At 42.3% G+C, this 19,812-nt stretch overlaps 2 protein-coding genes across 2 annotated transcripts; one reads left to right on the top strand and one right to left on the bottom strand.

The window, feature by feature from the left end:
- The first annotated feature begins 570 nt into the window (after positions 1 to 570).
- LOC143291579 (uncharacterized) lies at positions 571 to 12,557 on the top strand. Its single transcript, XM_076601509.1, has 6 exons — positions 571 to 649; positions 3,081 to 3,151; positions 3,895 to 4,183; positions 4,742 to 5,133; positions 8,424 to 8,760; positions 9,563 to 12,557. The coding sequence occupies exons 1-5, from the start codon at positions 577 to 579 to the stop codon at positions 8,706 to 8,708; spliced, it is 1,110 nt and encodes a 369-aa protein (XP_076457624.1). The 5' UTR covers positions 571 to 576; the 3' UTR covers positions 8,709 to 8,760; positions 9,563 to 12,557.
- Positions 12,558 to 12,955: 398 nt separating this feature from the next.
- Positions 12,956 to 17,669, bottom strand: LOC143291436 (pterin-4-alpha-carbinolamine dehydratase 2-like). Its single transcript, XM_076601289.1, has 5 exons — positions 17,122 to 17,669; positions 15,612 to 15,658; positions 15,041 to 15,178; positions 14,647 to 14,727; positions 12,956 to 13,483 (listed from the first exon to the last, which is right to left on the bottom strand). The coding sequence occupies exons 1-5, from the start codon at positions 17,453 to 17,455 to the stop codon at positions 13,382 to 13,384; spliced, it is 702 nt and encodes a 233-aa protein (XP_076457404.1). The 5' UTR covers positions 17,456 to 17,669; the 3' UTR covers positions 12,956 to 13,381.
- Between the last annotated feature and the right edge of the window lie 2,143 nt (positions 17,670 to 19,812).

Here is a 19,812-nt window from a genome sequence, read left to right as displayed (position 1 = left end):
TGATCATGGCCTCGGTGATAACCACACGTTATTACTTCGCCTGTAGATTTGTGAAACCACAACGGTAAAGCTGTGGCAATACAATTATGCATGTGTGCGTGTGTGTATATCATGGGATACATAACGGTTTTTTTTTCTTTTGATGAGTGTGTGTGTGTGTGTGTGTGTGTGTGTGTGTGTGTGTGTGACGAGTGTGTGTATATATGTGTGTGTGTGTGTGTGTGTGTGTGTGTGTGTGTGTGTGTGTGTGTGTGTGTGTGTGTGTGACGAACCTACAGATATATTTATGTCCGTGTGTGTGTGTGTGTGTGTGTGTGTGTGTGTGTGTGTGTGTGTGTGTGTGTGTGTTATTTTAACTATAAATATTTTCAGGTTTAAAAAAAAAAAAAAATTTATATAAAAATATGTAAATCTGAAAGTTTCTTTCTTTCTTTTTTTGTTTTTTGTTTTGTATTCAAGACACTGTTGATGCCAAATTAATAAATCGTGAAACAGTTTCTGTTCGCTGTCCTGTTGTGAATAATTTCATTTGATTTCTCGTAGTTCACCGAAACTGCGTGAGCTGAAATACGTCAAATGGAGTCGCCATTTACTGACGCGTCTACGAACCTTCTTGACCGCGTAAAATCCGTATCATCTGGGGGCACAGGTTAGTCAGTTTATGCTAGTTTTCATTGAAGTAGGGGGAAACGATCCATTTTAAAAATCTTATCTGTGTTTTATGTTATATTTTGACAATGCAGTTGATAAAGAGCAATCTTTTGGTGAAGGGCCGAAAACGGTTGACACTGAAAACATGGATGACGGATTCTCCTTGAAGTAGAAGACGAAACTTTTCTCGATACGGGAAAATCACACGGAATAACTGGAGTGGAGTATGAACGCCATGAAGCCAATTGTGGGCTTCGGCATGAAACCTTACAATTGTTGTTGGCAGCGAGGCTTAAGTTTCACACTTTTGAAATGCGCTTTAATTGTAACATTGGGAAAGCACAAAACTGTCGATCAGTGGACATGCGCACAAATAAACAATACTGAATAGTGGTAACTTTCCCTCATTTGCAAGTTGATTAACTTGAAGCCAATGCTGCTTTTGTTACCGATTAAGCTAGCACACAGGCAAATGGAAAGAACATTGGAACAAACCTAGACAATATGAGAAGCTTCGGGCTTGTCCTTTTTCCGATCATTTGACATGTGCACACAGTAGCAGAAGAAATGCAAATGCAAATTAGCCTTTGCGGAGACAGGCGAAGCCTTTTGATCCTGAATATGCAACACAGTGAGAATCAGAATATACGGACAGTACAGAAAACAAGGTTGTCACGATGGATTTTTGACTTGAAAGAAGAATGGGCTTGGAGAGTAAAGGATTGTACAATAAACAGTGGTAACTCTTCATTCAGTTAGCACAGAAGGTACATGCGACACTTCTTCAAAAAGAACGATCTGGGCGTGCCAAAGACCAGAAATGTGCAAACACAAATTAAGCTAGCCTAAGTTGTGGGCTTACTGGTAAACTTAAGCAACACGACAGGGATAGTTTGATAATGATGATATTCCAATAACAACAGCAATGATAAATTTATGACTAAAGCAAGCTAATGCTAGTAATGCAAACTGCTATTACCATAGTTACCACATAGCTGTTTTCATCCTTCACGAAATCATCCAGATGAAGGCAAGGCATGGTGTTAATCATGCTGGGTGTAAGCTTACACTCTACAGACATGATGTCGATGGATAGGAAATCCATACATACATCTTTGTCATTTGCAAACCATCAATCTGTTTGATGTAAAATCATACCACTACCAGATTTGTTTTATTTTCCTTCACTGGACAAGCTTGTGTAGGCCTGGTAAATTTTGCCCTACAAAGTGAACAGGCCAGCTGTGCAAATCCAGGGAACAAAATAGCAACATGCACACATTTCATTTGTGGATCTGCTTGGCTCTCTGTGGGGATGGTGGGGTCTGGGGGAGAGGATGGGGGGTGAAACATGGTCCCCAAGGTAAGCTCAGATGACATAGTAGGGACAGATAGATAATAATGATGATGATAATTGCAATAATTATTATAATGTATGTATATAATTTATAAATAAGGCAAGACAATGCTAGTAAAGCTGACTGTTGTTACCACACTCTTCCGCAGTTATCACTACTGTTTTCATCAGCATTTCTAAAACTAAAATGCCCGAGTTTTTACAAGCATTCTTACAAATTTTTATTTGTCTGTGTGCAAGCTGAATCGGAAGCGTAAGCAGCATTGACTTGAAGTTACCACTCTGCTATTTGTTAATCATTTGATCTCCTGGCCTCATTGTAATTTCAAGTCGAAAAGCCACCGAGGAAACCCTGTGTTTGTTCTGTTGTCTTTGTGTTCTGTGTGGCTTGTTAGGACTAAAGAGGCTGTGCCAGTCTTGAATAAAAGTTGATTTGTGTTTTTACATTTCTTCTGTCAGTGCTGCTGTGTGCACATCAAATGATCTGTGTGAAGACAGGTCCGGCACTTCCTTTTTTTTTGAGGAAGTGTCTGGGTCTGTTCCAGTCTAGACTACCTTTTATTTAAAGTTTTACCTCTGTGATAGCTGAATCAGTAGCACAAGCAGCATTGACTTGAAGTTGTGTACCTTGAGAATGGAGAGAGTTACCACTCTTTACTATTCAGTATTTGTTCACAAATCTTAGTTTTTGCTGTAGTTTTTCTCTCTCAGTGTTATCTTGATTGTCTTCTTTAGGATTTTGATTTAAGACATTGTCTGATACGGATGGTGTTAATGCAGTTCTATGACTTTGTTATAACACCTGTGACCTGTATAACATAGTTATTTGATGTTTTTTGTTGTTTTTTTCTTTTCACTGAAAACTACTTTCACGATGTGGAAACACACACACACATACACACGCTGCATCTTTGCAGTTTAGTGCAGAATTTGAAGAATATTGCATAATTTTACCTTTGTGTAAAAATGAAGCGAAAATCACACGGAAGCAGATGTCAGAATGTATGACAGTAGGGGATAGATAGATACCAAGATATGCTGATTGATTGTTTGCTTGTTGGTTTGCTTTTAGTTCAGAACAGAATGGTGGGACAAGGTGGGACACCCATTCCCGCTGGCAGTCATGGGGACCCCAACTTGCAGGTCAGTTTATCAGTGTGCATCATTATGATTAAGTGAGGCAAGTGCTGCCATGGGATTTTCCTTTCCTTTCAACATCTTTTCTTCGCATGATACAGTTTCAGACAGGCTTGTGAGAGTGGGCTCTTTCTTGACTTGATGTCTCACTTTCTTGTTGCTGTCACTGTGTCAGTGTCTGTCTTTGTCTGCCCTTCCTCTGTTTTTGTCTCTTTTGTTTGTGTGTGTGTCTCACTCTCTCTCCCCCTCTTTCTCTCACATGCTGGCTCCCTTGCTCATTCTCTCTTTTGAAAAAACATTAATTATTGTGTTGAAACATATACTCTGGTAATCTCACACATACACACAGTCACGACACATACACACACAGTCACACACATGCAATTACATGCACACACCCACACACACAGTCACATGCACATACACTCACACTCATGCACACAGTTGCACACATGCACACACACGACACTGATGTTTATTACTATTTACTTTCACCCCTTTTTCAGTTTTTGGATGTGAAGGTAAAAGCTGGGTGGATTATGAAATTCAGCACTCCCTGCTAAAAGCTGGGTGGATTATGAAATGCAGCACTCCCTGGTAAAAGCTGGGTGGATTATGAAATTCAGCACTCCCTGCTAAAAGCTGGGTGGATTTTGAAATAAGCACTCCCTGGTAAAAGCTGGGTTGGAGCTCTGCTCCACAGAAATGATAGGGAGAGAAAGAGTCTGATAACAAGCTGACATGTGCAGGCAGCCCTGGACCGCTGGATGCGTAATCATAATGTCGAGGAGTGGTTCCTGGAGAAGCACACTAGAACACCTTTCATTCAGTGGAAGCCAAGGTGTACGGCACCCTGGAGGAGCTTCGACGGACGGCAGCTTTCATTGTGGACACTGGGCTGCTCATCTTATGGGAGGCGAACGAGGAAGAAGAAGAAGAAAATTCCTCCAATTCGGTACAACTGGGTCCCTTATGGCGTCACCACCATCGGTGGAGAATCTGTGCTGGTGTGCCAGCTACCCTCTGATCAGCCTCGAAGTATGATGTCTTTTGTTTGTTTGTTTAACAATAATTGATTATAATCTTCTCCAGATTCTTTCCGTGATTGCAGAGAGCAAGAGATGGATGGGAGTGTGGGTGATGTAGAGAGAGTGTCAGAGGGAGACACAGAGAGAGAGAGAATTAAAAGAAAGATAATGAGATAAGCAATAATACCTTTTATATTTCCACCCAGCCCTGGGGTATAAAGACAGTGGTGTAAAGGCATTGAAGTGCTCATGTTACATTAAAAGTATAATAGTTAATACCAAGATTTTTCATGAGAAAAGTATGGGCACAAAGAAGCAGGAGACACCGCATGCTAAAAGAGTGACTATTAATAGACATCAGTTGATCTAAATAGAATTTTAACATGCACACGTGTAATTGTGCATGCACACACACACACACGCACATACACTGATAGGAATGCTCATAGCAGTCCAGTTATTCATTGTATTATTCATTGACTAGAAGAGATCATGCAGGGGGAAAATGTTAGGTTGTTTGACCAGTAACATGAGACTAAAACAAACCTGAAATCTGTCTGACTCTCAGGTGGCTCTCCACACTTGTACCCTGGTAGCTCAGTGGCAGTACCTCCTCAAGCACCTCAGCCCGTGGCTGGAAGACTCTGGCCTCAACCTCCATCCATCCGCTCAAAAGTTGAGCATGTGCAGGACAGTGATGTTTGTGATGATGAAGGGCTGACACGAGTTCTTCACTGCCTTGGTGTCCTAGCCCGGGAACAGTTCAAAATCATGATGATGATATCAGAACTGGTGTTCCGCAAGTACTTGGACAGCCAGGTGAGCCCAGTTTCTGCTGCGGATTGTCCTCTACTTCCAGACTTGTACAGCATGGATGGTCGGTTTCTGGATGAAGACTTCGATGTGGTTAAGTCCATAGGGGCGACACCAAACACCACCGACTCAGCCATTGTAAAAAAGGTGAGTAAAGCATGCTTTTGTATATTCTAAACAGATCATTTGCGCACTCCACGAATAAGGGTTGGATTTTTCAGTGACGTTGTTGCACTTTTTTGAGAGACAGACAAAAAGACAGGCAGAGAGATTGAGAGAGACAGCGACTCAGTAGTGTGTGCATGCCTATGTTTCTGTCTGCACATGTGTATGTGTGTGCATGTGCTTATGTGCATATGTTTGTGAGTTGGCATGTGTGTGTGTGTATGTTTCACTTGTCCCTTTAACACTGACGGCTGACATAGAGACCAGTGTAAGGATGCTCCACCCACTCTTCAGTCAGATCTGGAAGGAGAAGCAAGTCCCTTCAGAGTGGAAAGAGGGTTATCTCATCAAGTTCTCAAAAAAGGTTCTTCCAAAAACTACAGGCATAATGCTGCTGTCCCTCCCCGGAAAAGTAATAAGCTTAGTGGTTTTTAACAGAATGAAGTATACTGTTGCCGCCCCAACTCTGAGATCACCTGGTTGGTTTTCACAAGGATAGATCCTGCACTGACCAGATAGTAGCAGTGCGCATTATCTTGGAACAGTCAATGGAGTAGAAGTCGCACCTCTACATCAGTTTGCTTGACTATGAGAAGGCATTTGACAACATGGTCAGAGTGAGACAGACCCTTTGGAAGCTGCTGAGACACTACAGTGTGCCAGAGAAGATCACAAACATTATCCAAAACTCTTGTGAAGAGTTGACCTGCAGGGTGGTCCGTGGCCAGCAACCCGCCAAAGCCCTCCAGATGAGGACAGGAGTGCAGCACGGATGTTTACTGTCACCCTTCCTGTCCATGCTCACAGTAGACTGGATTATGAAGACGTCCACAGCCAGGAAGTGAAATGGCATCCAGTGGACGCTTTGGACACAGCTGGATGATCTTGACTCTGTGGACGACCTGGCCCTTCTCTCTGGCACCCGTCAACAGATACAAGAAAAGACCAACACTGTTGCAGAAACCTCAACTCACCTGGGACTCAGCATCCACAGAGGGAAGACCAAGAGTTGATTAAAAGCACAGCACCCATCAGGCTGGAAGGCAAGGAGCTGGAAGAAGTGGAGAGCTTTATTTTCTTCGGCAGTATCATTCACAAGCAGGATGGAACAGATGCTGACATTAGAACCGGCATTGGCAAAGCAAAGGTGGCTTTCCATCAACTGAAGTTTCAGTCTCTCTAGGAGGCGTTTCTGCCTTCGGACAAATCCATGTACTCAGCACTACATCTGCTAGGCAGATGCCTGACCAGCAGCATACCCCAATGAGCTTGGCGTTGAGTGCATGCATATATATTTGTGTGCCTAACCAAATAGATTTTCTTCTTCAGAATTTTGCCAGAGGACAATACTCCCATTGCCATGGGTTCTTTTTCAGTGTGCCAAGTGCATGCTGCACACGGGACCCAGGTTTGTCATCACATCCGAACGACTAGACGTTCAGTTTGATTTAGCAGTCAAAGTTGGGAGAAAGGGCGAGAGCGGGATTCAGTCCCAGACCTTCCTGGACTCTGTTGGCAGATAAGCATCTTAACCAATCTGCCACCTTCCTTCTCTGCTGAAGAATGTCTTGGGACGAATGAATGATATGGATACTTATATAGCACCTATCCTCTGTTGGAGACCAAGCTCTGAGCGCTTTACAAACTCGGGGGTCATTTACACAACATGCTGCCTACCTGGGTAGAGCCGACCGATGGCTGCCATTGAGTGCTCATCATTCTTTTCCTGTGTCATTCAATCAGTTTTCAGGCACGCACACATACACATTCAGTCAGACAGACGTAACTTAAATGTGTATGACTGTTTTGTTTATTTACCTGGCCATATAGGCAGTCATGCTCTGTTTTTGGTGGTGTGCGTACTGGGTATGTTTATGTTTCCATAACCCACTGAATGCTGACATGGATTACAGGATCTTTAATGTGCATATTTGATTTTTTGCATGTGTATAAACATGAATGGGGTTCAGGCACTTGCAGGCCTGCGCATATATCGACCTGGGAGATCAGAAAAATCTCTAGTGTGGAGTGATGGCCTAGAGATAACGCGTCCGCCTAGGAAGCGAGAGAATCTGAGCGCGCTGGTTCGAATCATGGCTCAGCCGCCAATATTTTCTCCCCCTCCACTAGACCTTGAGTGGTGGTCTGGACACTAGTCATTCGGATGAGATAAACTGAGGTCCCGTGTGCAGCATGCACTTAGCACACATAGAAGAACCCACGGCAACAAGAGGGTTGTTCCTGGCAAAATTCTGTAGAAAAATCCACTTGGATAGGAAGACTGCACGCAGGAAAAAATACAAAAAAATGGGTGGCGCTGTAGTGTAGCGACGCACTCTCCTTGGAGAGAGCAGCCCGAATTTCACACAGAGAATTCTCTGTTGTGATAAAAAGAAATACAAATACAAATACCCTTTACCCACCAGGCGCCATTACCCAGATTCAAACCTGGGACTCTTAGTTTGAAAGTCCAACGCTTTAACCACTCGGCTATTGTGCCTGTCCAGAGACCTGACAATCTACTTGACGGTTAGGATCTCCAACACCACAGTGAAGCCTGTGTCCTGCTGTGTGGAGCAGTCCTGGAGAACCACAGTCACTGCCATGAAATGAATCCAAACTTTCAACAAAACAGTTTTGGCAAAGTTTATTATTACTTACAAAGTTTACATAAAATTTTCCCTTCCTCAGTACAGAACCATCCCAGACTCCCAGAGTGTGGCTGTCATGATATTCTCAAAGCAGACTGACCAGCTGGCCAGACACTATCCATACTCATTGGGATGATGCTCTACATTCATTTCTGTCTAACACATTCAGAGCTCTCTGTCTCTCTCTCTCCCCAGCTCTCTGCCTGTCTGACGCCCTCATTCCTTCCTGATCTTCTTCCGGCTACAGTCACTATAGTGAATCAGAATGGGCTTTAGGTTAATAACCAACAAACACACAGGACCATGTATAAACTACAATCTTGACATGTTGAAATGTTGGTTATTGAACATTTCATTTTTCACATTGTCATTTTTGAAGAGACTTTGTCCATATCATATTTCTGTTTGAAAGAAAAAAAATGTTGGCGTATTTTCTGCTCCAAGATGACCAAACAGTCAGCTGAATATAGTTTCCTTGAACTGAATCAAACTGAAAACTCCCATTTCTCACTTTGATTAAATTACCTTAGAATGTTTGTTGATCGCAAGGAGATCAGGCTCAGTAAATAAATTTAGTTATGTGAAAGGAATGTTTCAGTTTCCTAATTTTGACATGGACAGATGGACGGGCATGACAAAGTACAGCACCAGAAGCTGCCCTGCCGACACGTTCGGGCCGCCGGTGTTGTGGTTGCTGCACAAGGGGCAGCATGGACACTCCCTGGGCTGTCCTGTGGACTGCGCGTGATGCGGGGAGGCTGTGGTGGAGGAACTGGACAAGTTACGTGTGGGCCAGGCACCCGGGCTGTCCTGTGGACTGCGCGTGATGTGGGGAGGCTGTGGTGGAGGAGCTGGACATGTTATGTGTGGGCCAGGCACCCGGGCTGTCCTGTGGACTGCGCGTGATGCGGGGAGGCTGTGGTGGAGGAACTGGACAAGTTACGTGTGGGCCAGACAGGTAATGTCTTTTCTTGTGTGGTTAGTTTGTGGTAGCAAAGGGGTGGTGGTGGTTGGTTAGCTGTGGGTGGATGATGGTGATGGTCAATTTGCAGTGAAATGTGGGTGGTGGTAGTGGTGGAACTGGTAAGTTACAGGTGGTTGTGGGTTTTGATAGCACGATAAAAAGATTCAGCTGCAAAATATCTTTCTACTCCACAAATGCCAAGATGCTCAAGGCATCACAGAAAACACCAGCACATTTTTTTCCTTTCTAGTTTGTCAGACACGTCATTCCAGTACAGTTTGTAGTGGGAGGGAGCCTAGCAGAAATCTGCACCAGCACCTTTTTCTCTTGCAATGAACCAACAGATGGATTTCAAAAGCAGTGTGATTTTTTTTTTTTTTTAATTGCTTTTATTTAGTTGTAGTTTTGAATATATACTGATAGTGGTGGTTTGTTTTGTATAAAGGGTGGTAGTGATGTGCCCACATGATAAAACTTCTTTGTGTGTGTCTGCCACATAATGCTGCTACTAATGCTGCTGCTGCTGCTGCTGCTACTACTGCTACATATACTATAAAACACTAACAGCAATATATTAATCACTCAATCAACCAGCCAACCAACCAAAAAGCAAAGCAGTTAGCCAACCAGTCAGTCAGATAATCAGTCCAACTGACTGAGCAACCAATCAGTCAATTAGTCCATCAGTCTTTCAGTCACTTAATCAACCATCAGACCAACCAACCAATCAGTTTGTCAATCAATCCAACCAACCAATCAGTTTGTCAATCAATCAATCAATCAATCCTTTCAACAGGTCCAGACGGGCTCCACTGCAGAGACGTGTTCATCCTCTTTGCGTCAGTTGCAAAGATTGCTGACTGAAAATCACCATGGCACTTCATGAAACTTTCAACGAAACAGTCCATGTGCCACAACATTCAGAACACTCAGAAATATCTGTGACACTGCACAGAATCAGTTGAAGCAGTGCAGGTTCAGCCCAATGCCCTGCCTCTTGTAAATCTTCCTGGTGTTCTGGGGACATAAAGTGCGGTTTCTGAATTTTGGCATCTCCAGAGAAGTACTTGGTCATGCCCAGTCTGACCATTGGGATCACGACCCAAGTGCTCACCTGGCTGCACTGGTCTTGGCGCTGGCAGCAAAATGATGCAGTTCAATGGCAGGATCACTTCTGTGTAGGAGCCAGGCATTTTGCAGTGTTAACAGTCCGGGAAGGGCCACCATCACTTGTTTGTTTTGACTGTCATCCGCTGTGCAGTTCATTTTTGAGTCAGCTGTATGGACTCCTCTCATGGAGGTATTGTATGTTGTGATGACATTTGAAATTGGTTTACTGAACGATGATACAGCATCAATAGTATGATGACTACCAGAATGTGAAATATACCAAATGGTCTTTTAATCAGTAAACTGATATTAATCCTACAAAATCCTCTAATCATCACAACAGAATGCTTTGTACAATTTATCAAACGCACTATTTTGTCCTGAATTCTGCATATTCCATTTTCAAAAACTGTACATATTTCTCCATTTTGTAATTGTATGTTTGAGCCTGAGTTGTGTCTTGTAACATTTGTACACCCTGAGAATGGACACCCAGGTTATTGATGCATTTTGCCTGTTTTGCAGCTAGTGTCCCCATACTCTTCATCAACTGAAAAAGAAATCATAGTAAAATTGAATGTCAGATATGGTTAACAGACATGTTTTTGTCATTGAGTGTGTGTGAGGGAGAAGTTGAGAATGAGAATGTGTGCAGTTTAAAAAAATATTTTGCATCACCAAACATTTCTTATTTTAGTGAATGTCCAAAGGTATGTTGTATGTTTGGAAACCACTCATTTAGTACCTGCACATATAATTGAACTCACGGTTATGTACATGATCTATAAACACAAATAATTTTTGTTCAGCTTTTAATTCAATAATGTTCTATTATTGTGATGCATGATTCTCAATTTTGATGAAATGATGCATTTAATTGATAAATGATCAACATAAGTCAAGACAATATCCCAGATAATATGCAACATGCCACTGCCAGGAGTGACTACATCATCCATTTGGATTTGAAGAACAACATTCCCTTGTTTTCAGCTGACCAGTTGTCATTCTGTCGAAGATGACCATCCACTGCCATGGACCGCAATTATAACATTAAACTTTAAGGCTGGCAGACAATATTGTGAAGTTTGAATCATCAGATTCTACTGCTAGAATATTTTTTACAGAGTAACTGATATCAGATTAAATAACATCCAAAACAAAGAAAACAATGTGTTGCACCAAGATTGTTGTATACATTGATTTGGTAATTAAAAACAGAAAAACACAGTTCACTGGTCGTGTTCTAAGTAAGCTATTATATCATAAATTAACCTCATGTTATCACCAATATATCTGTTCTGAATAAAGCCAGTTTGGTTTTCTACAGTAAGCCTAGGACAGACAGTTTTTATACAACTGGCTATACATGATGATCCTATTTTGTATACAACATTTAGTAATGATATTGGCCCTCAATTTTTAATGACATTTCTAGGTTTATTTCCTTTAGGAATACATACAAATCATCCCTTGTTTCAGGATGCAGAAAGCTTTCTTTTAAAAGTGGCATTTAGCGACCTGACCACAAACCCCCAATTCTGCTCCAAAATCACTTCAAAAATTCTGCAGTGAAACCATCTGTACCAGGACTTTTATTGTTCTTCATATATTTAAATGCCAAACTAGCTTCTTCCAATGTGATATCACCCTCTAGATTATTTGCTTCTTCAAAGTCTAAATGTGGGATATTTATGATTTCATTTATTTCAGAATCTTCATATTCAGCATGGGAATTTGTATATAAATTTTTTAAAAAGGAAAAGAAAAAAAAAGGACCTCTTCTAAAATGATTTTTTGATCATTCAGAATATTACCGTGTATATCAGTTTGTCTTGCCGTACTCTTTCAAAACTGAATGTCTTTTTTCTAAATGGCAGAAATATTTTGTCACTTTTTTCTCCTTCAGCTGTCCATCTTGCCCTTGATCTCAGAATTACCCTCTCTATGTTTCCTCCCTGGAATAACCCTCAATCATTCCATTTTTGCTTCTATATTTTTAATGTCTTCTTTACGTGTAATTCATTATTATTTGTTCAAGCTGTTGAAGGTCTTGCTGTAATTTCTTCTCCTCTTCATTTGTTTTCTTCTTCTTCATAGTTGCGTAAGAGATAGTTCTTGATCTGATCTTCATCAATAAAAAGTCTAGGAATAAATCATTTGGAGTTGTCAGTCAAGTGGTGGAAGTCAACCGTTTCTTTGCATCTAATTTCAAAGTCAGAAGGAGTGCTCTGAGGCGATGTTCTCGGAGGAACAGACTGTATGGGTTGTTTCCACTACAGTGACTGGGGTGGCAGGAATCATAGTGAACATAGGCGTGGGAGTCTGTGAGCTTGCAACACACGTCGGTCTCTAGAATACTGTGCTGCAATTGTATGGTCATCATTGTCAAGAAACTGGATTTCATTGGATTATCAGTTTACGGTAAAACTAGATTGTGTGGTGGACATAGTAAATATTGTGCCTGAAAGTCTTTAAAAAAACCATGTCATCTATAAACCTTTACCAAAATTCACTTTGGACAGACAAACAGCTCAAGGCAAAGTTCACAGATTCAGAGAAGTGAAGGCATATGTCACCAAACACACAAACGGACACATAGGTTTGATTGAGATACAGTCCTGCTGAACGGATTGTTAATCAACATACTGTCCTGCAGACAACTGAGGGAAGAACACAGAATCAGCGCACGATCTTCTCTGCTCTCATGCAACACCCAAAATGATGACTGGAAGATGTATGCCCAAACACTTGCTCACATCCAACAGAACTGTTCACAAGGCAACGACAGTTTGTGTGTGTGTACACAAGCCACGGTAGTAGTAGTAGTTGTAGTATGTGTGTGTGTGGTCTGTGTATGTGGTAGGGAGCAATTTGTGAATGTGTTCAGGAATGGAGGAAGAAAAGAACCAATGTACGTATGTTAATGTACACGCTTTTCTGGGAGAGAGAGAGAATAGGTCGGACAATGAGATTGAGGAACCTTGACAGAGACAGCTAGAAAGGCAAAGACATACAGAGCACATCCGTACATGCTAAGGAACTCGCGCACAAGCACCCACACACACTCTCATTCTTTCTCTATGAGTGATATACACATATATGTGTGTGTGTGTTCGTGAGTTTCATTCGAGACGTCTTCGGTATAAAGGAACGATAATCAGCAAATGCTTTGAGAATGAACTTCATTATCTCGCTGTGTAATTCCTAACCACAGGAAAATGTCGGTTTTATTTATACCGTGGCAGTTTCACTTGTGGGAAAGAAAGTACTTGTTTGCTTCTGTCTCTCTCCATTCACATCAAATAACACAACAGTTGCACGCTGACGCATCATCAATATATTCTTCTCTTCCAACAAAAGAAAAAAAACAAGATGGACATAGAAACATTTTCTAGGGTAATAACCGTGAGGCCCACACTACAGAGACCATTGAACACATGCTATGGCATCATCTTTCCAGGTGATACGCGTGCTCTGTTGAATTGATTGCCATATAGGGAGGTCACTGAACGAAAGGTTTCGCAGCTTCCTCCATGAAATTGGCCAGAGTTACGTCCTTGTCTGAGACACCACCAACGTCATGAGTCGTGAGAGTAACCTGCACCTGAAACACATGTCGTCCTTTTGCAACAATGGTGGATTGAAACAGTGTTGTTAACTGGCCATCAGGAACCACTACTTGTTTTGCTACACTAACAAGCCATCACAAACCACCACCCATATTATGATAAAGTTTTAACGATCATAAGCAGAGCCCATCTGAAAACAATGTTGTCCGTTTGTACCAATGGTGCGTTAACTGTTGTTACCCATCACATACCACTACTTGCTTTTGCTTTTAACATTTTACTATCACAAACCACCACTCATTTTATAATAAACATTGAACAATCACAAGCAGGCCCCATCTTTTTCGTGCATCTACAAATTACCAAAACGAACCATCAATAACTTTATCCGCCTCAAATATTAACCAGCAAACACAGAATTTATTTCAAACGTTAAACATGAGCAGAAAACCAAAACGAACCACTTGACACCCACTCACGTCGAACATCCGCATTAGATAATTAACGAGCCAACACTTACTTTGTTTCAAACGTTAAGCATCCACAGACAACCAAAACAAACCAACACTCACCTTATAAACGTTTAACCACCCACAAAAAAACCCACTCACCTTATCATAAACACACACAAAAACCCCAACAACACTCACCTTACATAAACGTTGAACCATCCACAACCCTCCCCTCCCCCCCCCCCCCCTACACCTTATCAAAAACGTTAAGCATCCGCAGACAACCAAACGAACCACCACTCACATTATTTGTATTTCTTTTTATCACAACAGATTTTTCTGTGTGAAAATTGGGCTCACCCCAGAGAGAGTGCGTCACTATACTACAGCGCCACCCATATTTTTGAATTTTTTCCTGCGTGCAGTTTTGTTTTTCCTATCGAAGTTGATTTTTCTACAGAATTTTGCCAGAAACAACCCATTTGTTGCCGTGGGTTCTTTTACGTGTGCTAAGTGCATGCTGCACACGGGACCTCGGTTTATCGCGTCATCCGAATGACCAGCGCCCAGACCACCACTCGGGGTCTAGTGGAGGGGGAGAGGCTGAGCCGAGATTCGAACCAGAGCGCTCAGATTCTCTCGCTTCCTTGGCGGACGCGTTACATCTAGGCCATCAATCCACTATAAACTATCACTCCACCATAAACGTTAAACATCCACAGACAACCAAACCAGCCACCACTCACCTTATTATAAACGTTGAACCACTCAGGATGATGAGCCATTCCATCGGCTTTGATGGCCACACGGGTCATGAAGCCGAACGCCTGAAACGGACAGGGCCTTTGACATCTGTCTGTCTCTCTGTCTGTCTGTTTGTCTGTCTGTCTGTATGTATGTTTGTATGTGTAACATTCACATCCCTCAGCGCGCGCGCGCACACACACACGCACGGCACACACACACAGAGACAAGTATGCGCGCATGCTTATACACACACACACGAATGCACACACACATAATTATATACACTTACAATTATATGGAAACACACACGCACACACACACACACACACACACACTCACTCACTCTCTAACACCTCACCCATCCACAACGAACGCAACGCAACGATACGTGACCTGGTTGAAATCCTTGAAGACGAACTCTTTGTAGATGGCGTCTCTGCCAGACACGGTGGTCCAGCCTGATGCCAGCAGTGGTGCCAGAGTCGTGTTCCGTTCATCACCTCCCAGCTTGCCTCGCTCTGCTGCTGACGCCTGTCCGTGCCCACAGCGCACGTGTATGGTCAATCATTCGTGTCAAAAGAAAGTAAACAAACGATATCTTCGCGAGAAGAATTGGATACCGAACAATTTTTTTTTTTACTCCAGCAAAACGCGAAATCAGATGTAAAAGATTTATGTTGTTGTTGAAACCACTTTGCGTGTTTGCTTGTCTGTCCACTTTTTTTTTAGTGTGGAATGTTTGTTTATTCTATCTGTCTGTGTGCCGTTCCCTCCTTCACTCTCTCTTCAAAGATAGAGTCACTCTGCACACACACACACATACAAACACGCATGCACACACACATACACACACACACGCAGACACACAGACACACACACACACGCACGCACGCACGCAGACACACACACACACACACAGAGTACAACTTTAGAAATCAAACCAAACAAGCAACAGCAGACTCACAGTTGCAAGGAATCCAAGGAAGCGATGCACATATCTGATGGGGAGTGCTGGGGAAGAGAAAAAGTCAATACACCAATAGACCTAATTACAGAAGTTTCAAAGACCTCTAAATGTCTGAATCAGAAAAAAAGACAGGGTGAGGAAAACAGCACTGTGATGATTTCACGGAGCTGTTCCGCTGCTGTTATGACAGAGGAGATCTGCTGTTCCAGTTTGTCTCTCTTGGTACAGTGTGGGAATTCTCTGGGTGAATTTCCCCGCCCTCTGTATGTACCTGAGTGCTAGCTGGTTATAGGCCCAACACTGAGCTTATATCACAGATTGACATAAGTTTACAGATGGGCCAACAGCAAAGTGAGAGCTTTATTATCAATGATTTCTCAATTGCAATGCGAAATCATTTAAAGCTTAGTCTTCTGTGAAGAACTATGAATCTCAAACTTTGAAGCGAAATTGTATTCGCTCTTAGTGCTGCAGCCTTGGGGGCTAGTTGGTCTTTGGGAACCACCCCAGCGCCGACTGTCCTAAAACCCTCTTGGCCGAGAGAGTGGGGATTAACATGGGCAAGACACTCTCCACTATAATCAAATTCTAGCCCAGATGGTCGGGACAGCAGTTGTCTCCTCTGCTCCGGTTCTGATGGTCATAGTCGGACACGACTGACTATCATACAGTTGGTGAATAGCGCAAACAGCGATGGCTTGAAGTACGTGCCTTTACATAACAAAAGGAAACAATAATTATTTCCTCCTTAATGCTTCTCTTCGCTTTTCTTGATCATAGTAAACAAAACCTTGACAAAAAGAAATATACAAGGTTATAAAAATGAATCGAATATAATTGAATTAATTGATTATAAATCAAACCAAAATGAGCTGAAACAAAAGGAAGTGAATTAATTGAACTGAAAAAAATTGATAAGAAGAAATACATAACTTTATGAAATAAGCTGAATATGGACGAATGAATTGACTACAAACAGACCCAAATGTAGTGACAAAAAAAGGGGTGAATTAATTGGACTGGTTTAAATTGGATTCGATCAGACTAGGGTGGGTTGGGTCACAATTGAACTGAATTGAGCAACATCAAAAATAAAATACATCCTGAATTTGAAGCAAACCAAAGTGGTCACCTCCGGACCAAAGTGAACTTACCATCTACCAGACCGAACACACTGTCAATGCATTGAACTAGATCAAACCAAACTAAATTCGATTAGACTAGGGTGGGATGGGTCACAACTGAATTTAAGCAACATAAGTTATAAAATATATCCTCAATTTGAAGCAAACCAAACTGATCTGCACCGGACCGAAGTGAACTCACCATCTACCAAACCGAACACACTGTCGACACGACTGGACTGAATCAAATCAAACTAAATTCGATCAGACAAAATAATGTGGGTTGAGTCACAACAGAATTAAGCGACATCAAAAATAGAAATGCAGTATCCCTTTAAAGCAAACCAAACTGGTCTACAGCGGACTGAAGTGAACTCACTCACCATCCACCAGACTAAAGACACTGTCGGCATTGCTGGCAGTGAGGAAGTCACGTACACGGCACGCCTCGCCCGCCTTCACCAACTCTTCCAGCAGCTGTCGCTCGCTCTGTGACAACACCTGCATGTCAGGGGCGCCCGTGAAGTTGAACACTTCCCTGGCTTTCTGCTGGGAGAGGAGGCAGCTGTCGGTGGAGGTGCTGCTGCTGTTGCCGGGGTCGGCGGAAGTGACGTTAGAAGCGGAAGAGGAAACGGATGACGGGAACAGCGACGGAGAAGAACGTGACGTCACGACCGCCAGATGGAGGAGGAGGAGGAGGGCGAGGAATCGCGTCATCTGGTCACCATCATCATCGTCATCGTCATCATTGTCGTCGTCATCATCATCATCATCATTGTCATCGTCCAGTCGTCATCATCATCATCATCGTCATCGTCATCGTCGTCATCATTGTCGTCGTCATCATCATCATCATCATTGTCATCGTCGTCAGTCGTCGTCGTCGTCGTTATCATCATCATCATCATCAGCATGTATTGAAGAGAAACGAGGTCGGATTGATGAAAAATGAATACTAGACAAGACAATTATTAACTTTTGCTCCAGTAAACTGAACAAATAAAACTGCACGCAGGAAAAAAAAAAAAAAAATGCGTGGCGCTGTGGTGTAGCGACGCGCTCTCCCTAAGGAGAACAGCCCGAATTTCACACAGAGAAATCTATTGTTATAAAAAGAAATACAAATACAAATACAGTAGGATTCCCTTGGTTTTTTTTTTCTGTCTTTTATTTTATCCGAGTGCCGACTGGCGACAAGCATCATGCATCAAAAGTACTGGCTTGAAGTGATGTACCTAAAAGCTTCAAGGGTTGATGATAACCTCCGTCATTCTGATTCCCTCGCATCTTTTAAATCTCGTCTCAAAACACACCTTTTCCCTCAGCAGTAAGTTCAATTGTGGCAGGTCCACTTCCTTTGCGTTAGCTGTGCTTGACTGTGTTAACTACATGCATGTATATGACTGTGTATTGTGTGTGCGTGCGTTTATGCAAGTTTGTGCCTGCCTATGTGTGCGTATGTGTTAGGGTAGCTGTTAGATACACATGTATTATTAAAATATATGTACGCAGTGTGTGTGTGTGCGTGTGTGTGTGTGTGTGGTCATATTTTGGTGTGTGTATGTAACATAGATGTAATGTTTTATGTTAACAAAGCGTTTTTGTAAAGCACCTAGATCAGATTTCTGGATAGTGTGCTATATAAATATCCATTATTATTATTATTGTTCTTGCTCTGCGTAGTATATGGACTGACCCTTCAGCCATGTGGCTGAAAGCTGGCTGCATGAGATTAGGAGCTTCACGTGACGAACAGCTCTGTATATGTACACACACTTCACGAAAAGTTCAGGGCCGCTTCATACAAGCAGGTTTGTTTTCATGAAATTTTAGAAATGAAAACCCCATGAGATTATTTGAATCATGTTGACTGTTTATGGTGTGCTGCTGGTCTCTCACTCAACACACGAACAGCTGTTTCAGACGCAAGTGAACTATGAACAGCTTGAAAAAAAAATGCGTTTGAAAAATCGACGTATTTGTCCAGATTTAACAGTTATTCATCGGTTTGTAAATAACAAAAAAGTTTGGATTTTCGGTATACAATGCAGGAAAGCATCTCTGTTGTGAGTGGAGCTCATCACATTGGATAAATTCACCATCGTTTGTTGGAAAACTCAGCATCTATTTCACCATGCAACGGCCAAAAACATTGGTAACGACGACGACGATGATGATGACTTATACAGCAACACCGAAAGCTGCAGAAAACTAACTAACCACCAAATCATGAAGACAACAAAAGGCAACTCGAATAACAGTGTATCGATACATGCACTCCATCAAAGCTACGAATGAAACATAAAAAAACAAATTCATCGCCATCAGCAAAATCTACATCAACAATAACACTACCATGAATTGAAACAGTAATAATAATGAAATTACTGCCTCCGATAACTGTAATTCGTATGAAAAGCAACTCACCTTGGACAGAAGAATATGTCGTCCGGCCTTTTCTGCCAAGTCAGCCTCCCAGCGTGTGAAGGATGTGTACCTTAAAACTCGCCTTCGTTCTTATCAAGTACCTTGCCTCCAGTCCTTTAGCAAATTACCTTCTCTCTGCCAACAGAACAATTCTGCTGGCCACAGACTCTTGGTTTCGGACGAGGTTTACTGTACTTAATCACATCGGACTAAAAGGTTGGAGAGTTCAGATTGTGTGACTTGAAAATAGTTCGTCAGAAATGAAAAGACTCAGTCTACTCTCTCTCTCTCTTACTGTGTGTGTGTGTGTGTGTGTGTGTGTGTGTGTGTGTGCGCGCGCGCGCGCGCGCAACGTGTGTACAACACACGTAGAGAGAGAGGGACAGAAAATGACAGATATTCCTGGCATTTTTCTGTTTGTTTACTGTACTTAATCACAATCACATCGGACTAAAAGGTTAGAGAGTTCAGATTGTGTGACTTGAAAATTGTTCGTCAGAAATGAAAAGACACAGTTTACTCTCTCTCTCTCTCTCTTACTCTCTGTGTGTGTGTGTGTGTGTGTGTGTGTGTGTGTGTGTGTGTGTGTGTGTGTGTGTGTGTGTGTGTGCGCGCGCGCTCGTGCACGCACGTTTGATATATATATA

The sequence above is a fragment of the Babylonia areolata genome, chromosome 17, assembly GCF_041734735.1.
Source record: "Babylonia areolata isolate BAREFJ2019XMU chromosome 17, ASM4173473v1, whole genome shotgun sequence".
NCBI classification, from domain to species: Eukaryota; Metazoa; Mollusca; class Gastropoda; order Neogastropoda; family Buccinidae; genus Babylonia; species Babylonia areolata.
Note: the sequence above shows the minus strand (reverse complement) of the source record. Positions and strands in the feature narration are given on the sequence as shown.

What these genes read in the sequence shown, in the direction of transcription:
- LOC143291436 (XM_076601289.1), bottom strand. Translation starts at nt 17,455, where the DNA reads ATGACGCGATTCCTCGCCCTCCTCCTCCTCCTCCATCTGGCGGTCGTG. An exon ending in TGTCTTTAGTCTGGTGGATG is followed by an intron (nt 15,659 to 17,121) that starts GTGAGTGAGTTC and finishes TCTCTTCCCCAG; the next exon opens with CACTCCCCATCAGATATGTG. An exon ending in GGTTCAACGTTTATAATAAG is followed by an intron (nt 13,484 to 14,646) that starts GTGAGTGGTGGC and finishes CATGTGTTTCAG; the next exon opens with GTGCAGGTTACTCTCACGAC.
- LOC143291579 (XM_076601509.1), top strand. Translation starts at nt 577, where the DNA reads ATGGAGTCGCCATTTACTGACGCGTCTACGAACCTTCTTGACCGCGTA. An exon ending in ATGGGGACCCCAACTTGCAG is followed by an intron (nt 3,152 to 3,894) that starts GTCAGTTTATCA and finishes TGACATGTGCAG; the next exon opens with GCAGCCCTGGACCGCTGGAT. An exon ending in ACCCTCTGATCAGCCTCGAA is followed by an intron (nt 4,184 to 4,741) that starts GTATGATGTCTT and finishes TCTGACTCTCAG; the next exon opens with GTGGCTCTCCACACTTGTAC.